At 44.2% G+C, this 13,547-nt stretch overlaps 1 protein-coding gene across 4 annotated transcripts in view; it reads left to right on the top strand.

Annotated features, from left to right (window-relative positions):
• The window catches only part of Kiaa0895 (KIAA0895 ortholog), a 90,178-nt gene extending 84,088 nt beyond the window's left edge, over positions 1-6,090 (top strand). For all 4 annotated transcript variants that reach the window (XM_029558977.1, XM_029558976.1, XM_008823692.3 and 1 more), the window contains 2 exons: positions 5,068-5,165; positions 5,529-6,090. In XM_029558977.1, the coding sequence (XP_029414837.1) occupies positions 5,068-5,165; positions 5,529-5,687 (257 nt within the window). In that variant the 3' untranslated portion in view covers positions 5,688-6,090. The remainder of the gene's footprint in view (positions 1-5,067; positions 5,166-5,528) is intronic.
• The last annotated feature ends 7,457 nt before the right edge of the window (positions 6,091-13,547 follow it).

Raw genomic sequence — 13,547 nt, 5'->3', positions numbered from 1 at the left:
TGGCTCAGCAGGTAGAAGGTGCTTGCTGCCAAGCCTGACAACCTGGATTTGATCCCCTGACACATGGAGGAAGGAGAGAAAACTGTAACTGTGGGGCTCGAGAGATGGCTCAGCAGTTAAGAGCACTGGCTGCTCTTGCAGAGGACCCAGATTCGGTTCCCAGCACCCACATGGCAACTAAGAACTGTAACTCCAGCTCCAGGGGATCTGACACTGTCTTCTGATCTCTGTGGGCATTGCATCCATGTGGTGCACCTCCGTACATGCAGGCAGGCAAAATAGTCATACACATACAATAAAATAAGTCAAAAAAATTTTAAGCTGTAAAAAATAGAATAAACACCCTTCTGGATTAACAAGACATTAATTAGCCAATTGTTGACATTTCTACTTTCTCTCTGACTTTTTTTTTTTTTTTTTTTTGGTCTTTTTGAGGCAGGGTCTCCCTGTATCCCTAGCTGTCCTGGAACTGGCTTTCTCTCTGACTTTAAAAACAGCTTTGCCAAGCATGGTGGTACATGACTTTAATCTCAGCACTCCTCTAGAGTGAAAGGCAGGCAGATCTCTATGAGATCAAAGCCATCCTGGTCTGCATAGCAAGTTCCAAACCAGCTTGGGCTACTGGGAGACCCTGTCTAAAAAAAAAAAAAAAAAAAAAAGCAACAATAAATGTAAAATTATATCATTTGTGATCTTTTGTGACTGCCTCCTCCAATTAGCAGGATTGGGGGGTGGGCAGTATTTGCTTTGTTTTGTTTTGTTATTTTTGAGACAGGGTCTCACTATGTAGCCCTGCCTGACCTGAAACTCCATATGTAGTCCAGTCTGGCCTCTCAAACTCACAGGGATCTACTTGCCTCTGTTGGGATTAAAGGCATGTACCACTATGCCTGCCCTTTTCTGGAACACATTAAGTCAGGAAGAGTAACTTTGAATTCCTGATTCCTTTGCCTCCACCTCCATGCCTGGATTACAAGTGCACTGTGGAAGGACCATGCCCACACCCATTCCTATACACACAAAACAAATAACGTCTTGGCCAGAATTTTTCTTTACTTTTTATTTGTTATTATTGTTCTTCTTTTTGAGATAGGGTCTCCCTTTAGCCCCAGCTGGTCTGGAACTCTCTATGTAACCCAGGCTGGCTTTGAACTTACAGAGTGCTGGGATTACAGGCATGTACGACCATGCCTGACTTCTTTACATTTATTTATTTGGCAGGGAGGGACTGGGATGGGTGACTCATAACAACTTTAGGAAATCTGTTTTCTCCTTCTGCCTTGTAAGTTCCAGTGATTTAATTCAGGTAATCAGACTTGGAGGCAAGCATCTTGATCTGCTGAGCCATCTTGCTGGCCCCATCAGTGATTCTTCATGAATCAGTTGTCCCATTGAAGATATATAGAAAAGCAAGCAAGGCATAGTTCATGCACAGTGCATGTGGATGCTCCAGGCAGATCTAGTTCCAAGTAAGGACACTACTTTAAAGGAAAGTAAAAATTTTTTGTTGTTTTCTGTCTTTGTATGTATATGTATATGTGTATGCTATCTGTGATATGCATATACTTGTGTTACACACAATCTGTATATATATGTGTTATATATGTTGCATGTGTGTGTTCATGCATGTTGATGTGTGTATTATACATAAAATATGCATGTTTGCATCTTATGTGCATGTGTACATGTGCATATATATATATGCACATGTGTGCATTCATGCTTGCAGTACAGAGGTCTTCCTCTTGCTCTCTACCTTTGTTTTTATCTTTTGTTTGGTTGTTGGTTGGGTTTTTTGTTTGTTTGGTTTTTACTTGGTTGGTTGGTTAGTATTTTGGGGCTTTTTTCAGCTTTTGGGGGGGGACAGAATCTCCCTCTAGCTACATCTGGCCTGGAACTATATAGACCAGGCTGGCCTCAATATCACAGAGATCACCTGCCTCTGCTGGTATTAAAGGCATGCGCCACCATGCCCTACTCTTGTTTTTTCTCTTTTAGAGATAGGGTCTCACTCTAAACTGGTCTGGAAATGATGTATAGCCCAGGCTGGCCTCAAACTTGAGATCCTCCTACCTCAGCCTCCTGAGTACTGGGATTACAAGCATGCACCACCATGTCCAGTTTTTTTTTGTGTGTGTGTGTGTGTGTGGTTTTTTTTGTCTTTTTGAGACAGAGTCTCCCTGTAGCCCCAGCTGTCCTGGAACTCACTATTAGACCAAGCTGGCCTTGAACTCACAGAGATCCGCCTGCCTCTGCCTCTGCCTCCCAAGTGCTAGAACTACAGGTGTGTGCCACCACACCCATGTCCTGTTTTTTAACAAGACACTATAAGAAAAGTTTAGGGCACTATAAAAGTCTTCAGCGGGGCTGGAGAGTTGGCTCAGCAGTTAAGAGCACTAGCTGTTCTTGTAGAAGACCCAGGTTTGAATCCCAGCACCCACACAGAGGCTGACAACCATCTGTAACTCCAGTTCCAGGGGCCCAGGGAGACCCTGTCTCAAAAGGACCAAAAACAAAGAAAGAAAAGAAAAAAAGTCTTATGAAAAAAAGGATAAGAATTAGGAATGACCGCTGACCTCTACATATGTATCATTGCATGTGTGTTCACATGATGCACACACAAATAAGTAAAAAATTTAAAAAGAGCCAGGCATGTTGGTTCTCGCCTTTAGTCCCAGCACTCAGGAGGCAGAGGCAGTCGGATCTCTGTGAGTTCCAGGCCAGCCTGGTCTACCTAGTGAGTTCCAGGCCAGCTGGGGCTACAGGGAGACCCTGTCTCAAAAAGACCAAAAAAATTTTTTTAAAGGAAAAAAAAATTTTGTTTGAAAAATGCCATAATTAAAAAATAAAAATTCCTCCGTTCACTGTGGTGGCTCCAGGGTAGCCTGAGCTATAGAGTAAGACCAGAAAACCAAAATAAAACAAAATTCGAGTTAGTAGAGTGTGTCTTGTTTGCTTGTTTGGTTTTTTTTGTTGTTGTTCATTGGTTTATTTTTTGTGACAGGGTCTCAGTAGCCCAGGCTGGCCTCAAATTTGCTATGTATTTCTGATCCCCCTGCCTCTACCTCTAGAATTACAAATATGTACCACCACACCGAGTTTATGCAGTGCTAGGGATCCAACCCAGGGCTTCCTGCATGGGAGGCAAGTACTCTACTGACTTAGCCACATTCCTAGCCCTATGACTCCTAAAACCATAGTTTCAGTTGGGTGTGGAGGCACATACCTGTAGTCCCACCCCTCAGGAGCCTGAGACAGGAGAATGAATGTAACCTGAAGGTGAGCTTGGGCTACATAGCTAGACTGTTTTCTTGAGGAAACAAGAGGCTGGAGAGATGGCTCAGTGATTTTAAGAGTACACACGTCTGGGGCTGGAGCGATAGCTCAGTGTTAAGGGCACTGACTGCTCTTGCAGAGGACTGAGGTTCAATTTCCAGCACCCACATGGTGGCTATGAACTGTCCTTAACTCCAGTTCCAGGGAAATCCACTGCCCTCTTCTGACCTATGACAGCATTGCACTACATGGTGCACTCACATGCATGCAGGAAATACACTCATACACATAAAATAAAATAATAAATATTTTAAAAAAGAGCACACACTGCTCTTGCAGAAGACCTGAGTTTGTTTCCTAGTACCCATATTGAGCCAACCACCTATAACTTCAGCTCCTGGGGATCCAATGCCCTCTTTTGACCTCTTTTAACCTTGGTGGGCACATACACTCACATGCACATTACCTATACCCAGACACAGGCATACACATAATTTCAATTTTTAAAAAATAAATCTTTAAAAAAATGTCAGCATAGTAATATATGTCTGTAACTCCAGTGCTTTGGAGGTAGAGGCAGGAAGATCAGGAGTTCAAGGCCTTCCTGGTCATAGTGAGTTCTAGACAGTCTCAGTGCTATATTGCAAAACCCAGTTTCATTGACATTTTTTAAATTTTGTTTTTTCGTCATTTTGAGACAGGGACTCCCTGTAGCCCCAGCTGGCCTGGAACTCACTATGTAGACCAGGCTGGCCCCAAACTCACAAAGATCTGCCTGCCTCTGCCTCCCAAGTGCTGGGACTAAAGGCATACATCACCACACCAGGCCCTTCATAGACATTTTTTTGCGGGGGGGTCTTTTTTGAGACAGGGTTTCCCTGTAGCCCCAGCTGTCCTGGAACTCACTATGTAGACCAGGCTGGCCTTGAACTCACAGAGATCTGCCTGCCTCTGCTTCCCGAGTGCTGAGATTAAAGGCGTGCGCCACCACGCCCGGCTCCATAGACATTTTTATATGGGTTCTGAGGATTGAACTCATGTCCTCATGCTTAAGCAAGCACTTTACAGACTGAGCTCTTTCCTTAGCTCAAGACCCAGTCTTACAAAACCAAACAAACAAAATTAGATCTTGATATATTGCTCAAGATAACCTCAAATTCAAGCTCCCTCTACCTCAGCTTCCCAAATACCTAGGTTCAGAATGTGTGTCATGGTGCCCAGGATCATAATAAAGGAGTGGGGACAGGGATTACTATTTAGCAAATAAAACAAACAGAAGGAAACAGGATGTTCAAAAACCCTGTATCTCCATATTGCTCTTGTTGAGACCTAACTGCTCTAAAACTTCCCATCCCTCCCCACCCAAATCCTTCATCACACCAAGGGAGTTATGATTGTGCTTGATTGGTGTGGGTGGGATAATCATTTATAAAGTTATGCAATTTAAATACCAGTCTTTGTAATTTATGGAAGAAGTCAATTAAGAAGGGGTTAGGTAAAGTGGATTCTTAGGGCAAAATGTGAGGCTGTGCAATTTACATACTGACCCAGATCTTACCTTGTATGTCATGAAGATAATTGAACATTAGAATGTGTTATTTGTTTATTTATATATTTATTTTTGGTTTTTGGAGACAGGGTCTCCCTGTAGCCCCAGCTGTCCTGGAACTCCCTATGTAGCTCCACCTGCCTCTGCCTCCAGAGCACTGGGATTAAAGGCATTCGAAACCACACCTGGCTTCATAGTAATTTTTTACCATTAGAAAGTATACATTATTCTACTTCTTCCAGGGTGTTTCAGTAAAGACCAGGTGTACTTGGATGGAATCCTTCAAATCCTCCGCTACAGACAATCAATAGACTTTCATCTACTGACTGCCCTGGGCAAGGTGAGTAAAAGGAAAGGCCCAGACTCCCCGTACACACCAAGCCAGCATCCTCTCTAGCTTGACTGTATAATTAAATGAAACTAAAGTTCAAACTGCTTTCTTTATTGTTGGAATAAGTTTCTTTTATTTAACAAGAAGAATTTTTCTTTATGAATAATAGATAAAGTAACAGAAAACTTGGAAAAATACATTTTTTTTGGTCTTTTTGAGACAGGGTCTCCCTGTAGCCTCAGCTGTCCTGGAACTCACTATGAATGAATGAAGGAAGGAAGGAAGGAAGGAATGAATGAATGAATGAATGAATGAGGAAGAAATTCACCTTCAAAATGTAACTTGTGTTTAATAATAATTCATTTTTTTCAGGTTTCTTATGAAGATGTGGATCGCTTAAAAGAATTGGCTGTTACTGAGAACATGAGAGTGCCTCACTTCCTACAGGATCACGACCGCTATATGGAACACTTAGAGAAGATCATGGAGGTGAATGAGCTGACTGACACGGAGCTAAAGAACCTCATCTAATGCTTAGGGCTCAGCTGTTCCTCCATGTAGATTACAGGGTGGGTGTACCTAGCACCTGCAGATGTAGGAAAGAAGAATAACTGTTGCTTGAATTTTCTGAAGAATGCTCTTCAGTATTCAGCTGAATCTTTAGGTTATGTGTAAGCCTGAAATTATTTCCCTAAGATGTTTCCATAGGTGGCAGGTGGAGGCCACACCCATTTTCACCTGAATCTCAGTGGAGACAAATGAAGATTCTGCTGAGGAAGGACTCCAGGTTGAATTGCAAACTTCCTGAGCACCGAGGCCAGCTCCGGACTGGAGATGACCAAATTTCCAGCTGTGTTGTACAAACTCTGAGGTTCTCTTTCAGTTGTTCATCTTTGAAATATTCATTTTGTAACACTCCAAAAAGTTGTTAATATCTAAGAGTTCTTATTTTTCTTACGTTAAATAATATTAAAAGAATAAAAAGAAATTTGAAATTTTTTCATTGCTTTATTTTATACATTATTATTTTATCTTCTCAGCTTATAGAAACTAGAGCTGTAGGGAGGGGGCGGTGCTCAGAAATGCTAAGCTTGCATGCACACTGCCACTCATCTATACCCCAAGCCCTGAGTGTTCTGATTTTTTGTTTTGTTTTGTTTTGTTTTTGTGCTTTTGAGACAGGGTCTCCTTGTAGCCCCAGCCATCCTGGAACTATGTAGACCAGGCTGGCCTCAAACTCACAAAGATCCACCTGCCTCTGCCTCCCAAGTGCTGGGATTAAAGGCGTGTGCCAGCATGCCCAGCATGTTCTCTGTTTTTGTCTAGTGTTTCTCTCCCTCACTCCCTGTCCAGAATGGTTTATTGAGTACAATGCCAGAGGGTAGCAGACTGGGTAGCATGGAGCACCCTCAGCATAGGGCCTGTCCAGTTATCATTTTCATTTATGGAAACGTTTTACTGCTTTAAATTTTTTGCAGTTTGAAGGTCTTTCCCTTGGCAGAAAACAGTTTATTGAGAGGTAGAGAACAGTTCCCTGCAGCAGGAAGGGGGGGTCTCAGAATGAGTTGCTGCCTCTGCATTTTATATAAATGACAAGTGTAAGTTCTTGAGGGATTCATCTCCTCAAATCAAAGGAGTTGGGGAAAAGGAGGCTATTCTTTGAAGTGTGTAGTGAGGAGAGGGCAAGTACAATGACCATGCTATGGACAATGCACTTCCATCTAAGAAGCCAGCCTTGTGATCCCGGCTCAGAGTACTTTATCAAAAATCTTTGATCAATTCTTGTAGTTTGAATTTTACAATCCCAGTTTGTTTTGCTGTTTTTTTCCTGCTCTCAGCAGGTATACCTAGGCTTTTCGTTGGTTCTTCATACAGCTTGTTTTAATGACCAGGAGGAATGCTACTATAAATACTCCATTCAAGCTTGCTACTGTGAGTTCTACAGCTATGGAAGAGTTTATCTTCACCTCCGTGCAGGCTAAAATATGGTGCTAACATTAGTAGACAAACATTACAAAGCCTGGCACATATTTGTGGTAGAAAATGATTTTTTGTTGTTTTTTGTTTTTGAGACACGATCTCCCTGTAGCCCCAACTGGCCTGGAACTTGCTGTGTAGACCAGGCTGGCCTCAATCTTTCACAGATCTCCCTGCCTCTGCCTCCCAAGTGCTGGGATTAAAAGCATGGACCACCATGCCCAGCTGTTTTTTAGTTTTGGAAGCAAAGTTTCCAAAACTAGTCCAGACTGACCTCAAATTTGAAATACAGGTGAGGCTGACTCTGAACTGATCCCCTTGCCTCAGCCTCCTAAGTGCTAGAATTCCAAGCATGCACCACCAGGTCTGACTTAAAAGATGTAAAATTTCTGGTGACTGGGCCCTCTCAGACCAGTAGTTGATAAGGGATGATAAGGAAGAAAGGAAGGAAAGTTAAGGCATTCCTAGAACACTACCTGCTTATGAGTTCCACAAACATGATTCACTCAATATTAGTATCGTATGGCAGTGATAATAATGAAAAAACCCCACTCCGGAGACAGAGACAAGCAGATCTCTGAGGCCAGCCTGTCTACGTAACAAGTTCCAGGCCAGGTGGAGCTAAAGGGAGACCATGTCTCAAAAAAAAAAAAAAAAAAGAGAAGTCCACACCACACACCACAAACTCCATTATGACAGTGAGGTCAAGGACTCGACTGTTAAATCATCACAGTACCAGTTATCTGTTATCTGTCAGCACCCTTGCTGACACTTCACAGGATTTGGTAGTACTTGTCCTTATTGCTGAAAAATTCTTTTCCTAGCCATACTTAGTAACATACATAAAATTCAAAGTCAGCAAGCCCCATTTTTTTTTATTTATTATTTTTATTTTTTGTGTATGAGTGTTAATTGCCTGCATGTGTGTAAGTGCACCCATGTCATGCAATGCTCATGGAGGTCAGAGGAGAGCATCGAATTCCCCTGGAACTGGAGTTACAGACAGTTGTTAGCTGCCATGTGGGTGCTAGGAATTGAACCTGGGTCCTCTGCAAAGGCAGGCAGTGCTCTTAACCACTGAGCCATCTCTCCAGGCCCCCTATGTTTCTTCTTGACTCTAGTCATTTCAGTTTTGTCAACCTTTTATTATCTATAATAGGTTCAGCCAAATATCCAGACACTGTTTTTAAACCAGCTCCAGTCCATACTAATGCTTCTCAAAGTGTGAACCTAAGACACTGTGATCCAGGCAGCTGGGACAAAGGCCTGGACATATTCCATCTTCAGAGCTTGAGAATCTGCATGCCAGAAAAGACTAAGGTGCCTCAAGGTGGAGGACACAGAGGAATGCTCACTGTCTTGGGCAATGAGTTCCACCACCCAGCAAGTCTGTAGAGAAGACTACATCTTTGAATTCCTGACTCTGCCCTGGGCTTTCTAGAATCAGTAATAGGGAAATCATACCCCAAGAAATTTGTAGGATCCCTCCTGCATAGGAGTGGCATGATGCCCGTTTGCCAGGATGTAGAGCCATTTTTTATTTATTTGTGGGTTTCTTTTGTGTGTATAAGTGTTTTGCCTACATGTATGTAAGTGCACCATATGTGGGCAGTGCCTGCAGAGGCCAGAAGACAGTGGCAGAGTCCCTGGAAATGGAGTTACAGTTGTGAGCTGCCATGTGGGCGCTCAGATCTGAAGCCCAGGTCCTCTGCAAGAGCAGCAAGTGCTCTTAACTGCTGAGCCATCTCTCCACTCCCCATGTAGAGCCATTTTGAAATTTCCATTTTAGAAGGTCACTGCAGAGTGCCTCAGAACTCCGCAAAGAACTTCTGTACAATACACGGAAAGCCCAAAGAGCCTGCCACCCTTCTCCGGCTCCAAATGGGCTCTGTCCAAAGTAGCTGGTTCAACCAAATAGAGCATTCATTCAACGCAGCCAGCTGCACTTTTTTATTCAATGTGTAACTTTTTATAGAAATTTTGTGCATTTCATACAATACATCTTCATATTTAGACCCCCTCCCCTAGCCACGGCCCCCTATAGCCTGCCTGCCCACAAGATTTCATGTGTTAAGGCCCAGCTGCACTCCTTATCACAGCAGAACTTGAATCTTTGGTGCTGTCCACCACCAACAGTGATGATGTGATTAAACAGTTCATCATAACGGGGTCTGTAGGGTACTAGGCAATCTCACCTGCTCTCCCTGATTATCTACTGAAACTTAGCCTACTAAGGCAACACCGTTAGCCCCAGAATCAAGTGAAGCCTGGCTTCAGTCAAGCTCAGAGAAACAAAAGCCAGTGAGAAGCCCCTCTGGGGGCCTTTTCTCTTCCTGTCCTTCCTGCCTGGGCCACCTGGAAGAAGGCAATTCTGTTAGGAGCGCTCTCTGCCTGCTGCTGTCTCTAGCAGACCTCGGACTGTCATATTACCACACCCAGAATGGGCACAGAGGCACACATCAGAAAAACAGAGTGGCCCTCTGCCCCCTGGAGGGGTGGCGGAAGGACCAGCTGGGAGACATCCTGAGAAGAAAGATCAGATGCCCCAGGTGCCTCTCCTTTGCCTCCAGCTCCTTTGCTGTCCCAGGTTGCCCCTGGGCTCCGGCCATCACTGACTCTCTGCCATCTGCTTTCCACAGCCTGTGATTCTGGGATAAGACCAAACTCCCAGGTCAATCTTAGCTAGCCATGTGGTTTCTGGGAAGCAGGGAGCCTCAAGAAATTCTCCTTGGCCTAGGCTAACTTGCATTACCTCTGCCTACCCTTGTCACAACTACTAGTTTTCCATAGCCCTTTCTCTGACAGGTCCTGGCCAATTGTACTTGTTCCTGACCACAGTAAAATTTGAGCCCTTAATCATTTAATAACTAATTCATCACAATGGAAACTAGCAGGGACTTAGGCAGTTGCAGGTTCCATCCCAGACTATTGGAACTCTCATCACCAAGGAGATGACAAAACCAAAACTCAGGCATGGGTTGACCATGAAAATCAGCTTTGTCCTCACCCAGTTCATGCCCTGCAAATCCTTTCCAATGGGCCACTCACCTGGTTTTCAGCAGTGGTCTCAACATTCTGGACCTTCATGATGTTGGTTCACACAGACAGGGTCCTCCTGGTGCTGGGCTGGGTGCTGGCACTGAATCTTTGCCACTGCTAGACATGGCTCAATTCTGCGTAATAGGCAGGATTTAATAGAGCCACCCCCCGCCCCCCATTCTCTGGCACACACTGCCATTTCTCAATGCTATCCTGCTTTGCAATTTTGCAAAGGAGGTCTGGTAACACCCGAACCTTTCTGTCTACCTTCGCTGTCCTTCAGGGGTTTGGCTACCAGTGAGGATAATGGTGGTGGTTGTGATGATTTTGTGATAAACATCTTTCGTTTAATCTTTATGCCCTTATTATAAAGCAGGAAGAAACATTTTCATTTTTCAGATACAGAAACAAACTCTGGGAGGCAAGGTAACTTGCCCAATGCATTGGAACAGGCCTTTGGGGCCATGACATCATTCCAGCCTACTTTTTTGTTTGTTTTGGTCTTTTTGAGGCAGGGTCTCCCTATAGCCCCAGCTGGCCTGGAACTCACTATGTAGACCAGGCTGGCCTTGAACTCACAGAGATCTGCCTGCCTCTGCCTCCAGAGTGCTGGGATTAAAGGTGTGCACCACCATGCCTGGCATTGTTTTGTTTTATTGAGACAGGGTCTCACTATGTAACCCTGGATAGCCTGGACTCACTATGTAGACCAGGCTGGCTTCAAAGTCAGAGATCTACCTGCCTCTGGAGTGCTGTGTATCACCATACACCCAGAAGAAAGTCATATTTGGAGGTACTCATGAGGTCAGGGTTTCAGCATATCCTTTTTTTTTTCCTTTTTTTTTTTTTTAAGATTTGTTCTTTTTTCTGAATGTTTTGCGTACAGGTGTGTAGGTGTATGCCTGGTGCGTGACGAGACCAGAAGAGGACTCTGGAGCCCCTGGAATGGGGGAGTCACACCCACAGACTCATGATGTGAGTCACCATGTAGGTGCTGGGAACCCAGCTACGTCCTCAGCAAGAGCAGCAAGTGTTCTTGTTGTGCCCAGTTCGCGAGACCCCAAAGACCACCAAGGAGCCGACTGGTGCAAACATACAAGGGTTCTTTTATTGTTGCAAGCTTAAGCTTGGGTCCACTCTGTCACCGACTCAGTGGATCTCAGATGTGAGACCCCTTGCTTTGGGAGACAGAGGTTTTTATAGGTTTATTTCAGCAAGTTCAGCAAGTAGGAGAGTAGGGGGTCTCCAGCCTGGCAGTTGCAGCCCAGTGCCAAACCATGAACTGATGGCTTCAGGAAATCTGAAAAGACATCTGGACTTTTAGTACTTTCCTGTCCCTGGTTAATTGACTGTTGGCGGGGGAGTTGTTCTCTATCCGTTCCAAATATTGTGGCTTTTCTTGGAACAGGGCCCAGGGCTGTGTCAGTCCTATGGAGGTTTTATCCAAGATGGAGTCACTCAGGTCTCTCATTCTTAACCAGAGCCCTCTCTCCAGCTTCTTAGCATATCTTCTTGAGGGACATGATTTATCACAGTGATCCTGGTTGTTGCCATCAGGAATGGATGGACCTCTAGATGTACACGACCTGTGAGACAAGCTGACAAGTTGAGTTCCTCCTATGTGTTCATGTCAAGAGCTAACCAGCCATGACAGGGACACAGCAGAACCATCATGGACGGCTCTAGAGGAAGAGGTTTCCCTGCCTGCTCCCTGTGCTCTTGACTGGCCTCCAGGTACCCAAGCTCAATTTGTTCAAAACAGCGTCTGTTCCCTCAAGTTGGCCTACTGCTCTTTCAGCACTTGGTTCCCAGCATCCATGTTAGATAGCTCACCTGAAGTCTGTAATGCCAGCTCTAGGGAATCTGACGCCTCCTTCTGGCCTCTGCAGGCACCTGAACAAAGGGTATACCCTCACACAGACACATGCATGCAAATAAAAATAAAAGACCAAGGGGTTGGAGAGATGGCTCTGTAGTTAAGAGCACTGGCTTTTCTTGTAGAAGATCTGGGTTTGAGCCCAACACCTACATGGCATCTAACAACTCCAGTTCCAGGGAATCTGATACCCTCTCTCCGAGGGCACTATACAATATGGGTGCACTTACATACATACATGCAGTCATAACACTCATACACATAAAATTTAAACAAATAAATAAAAAGAAAAAAAATTTTTTCGTCTTTTTTTGAGACAGGGTCTCCCTATAGCTCCAGCTGGCCTGGAACTCACTATGTAGACTGGGTTGGCCTCGAATTCACACAGGTCTGCCTGCCTCTGCCTCCTAAGTGCTGGGATTAAAGGCATATGCCACCACGCTAGGCCTAGGAATAGCATTTTCCAGTGTTACTTTGTAAGTACAGATTTTAGATTTAGGAGTGCAGAAAAAGGAAGGAGTTTAAGAGTTTAGAAATAAGAATCAGAACCAGACCTGCAACAGACAAGGAATATGTTCCTTTATTCAAAAAACACAGCAAAGGGCAGAAACCTTCCCATGGAATGAGGGCATATGCATCCAAGGAAGGGCCACTTTTATAGGAATTCTGCTGTACACAGGAGAATAATTGCAGGAGTTAAGTCAGTGCCAAGTCTGGTATCTGAGGGTCTTCCTCCCAAGATTATTTTCTCAAGCAGGTGAGCTATCTTAGGGTGCTAAAGCAGACAAGGTGGCTCCATAAACAGTCTCCCTCAGTCCAGGGAGTGATGGGGCTTGAGGAAGGCCAAGCCTAGGCTGCCAATTTAGGACCAGTTAGTCACTTTAAGGGATTTATGGCTTTCATTAATGAAACTTGTGGCTCGTACCGACAACACAGCAGACAATAGCAGGGATGACAGAGTATAAGGACTTTAGTGGGAGTGGAGGGGAGGCTATGGGAGAGTGCCATTTGGGAAGTGGGTATATAGATGAATAAGATTGTTTGGGATGTCCTATGTGATATATGCACAAAAAGATGAACAAATTTAAAAAATGAGTTATATTTGAGGGGGAAGCATAAAAATTTACGTCATGTTAATTAGTAGAGGTGATAAACATTACCATTGAAATCTACCTGATGACTTTATAGCCATACACAGGTGCCAAGGATCCGAGTGCAACCGACCATGACTAGTACTAATTAGATACATACAGAATAGAGATGCATGCACCAACTTCTAAGTGCTATTAGCAAAAACAATGAGTCTTTCTGTAAGAAACAGTATAAAATGAAATGGAGATTTTTTTTTTTTTTTTTTGGTCTTTTTGAGACAGGGTCTCCCTGTAGCCCTAGCTGACCTGAAACTTGCTATGTAGACCAGGCTGGCCTCAAACTCACAGAGATCCACCTGCCTCTGCCTCCCAAGTGCTGGGATTAAAGGCATGTGCCACCATGCCTGG

The sequence above is a fragment of the Nannospalax galili genome, unplaced genomic scaffold (genome assembly GCF_000622305.1).
Source record: "Nannospalax galili isolate Female #2095 unplaced genomic scaffold, S.galili_v1.0 scaffold1149, whole genome shotgun sequence".
Taxonomy (NCBI): Eukaryota; Metazoa; Chordata; class Mammalia; order Rodentia; family Spalacidae; genus Nannospalax; species Nannospalax galili.
Note: the sequence above shows the minus strand (reverse complement) of the source record. Positions and strands in the feature narration are given on the sequence as shown.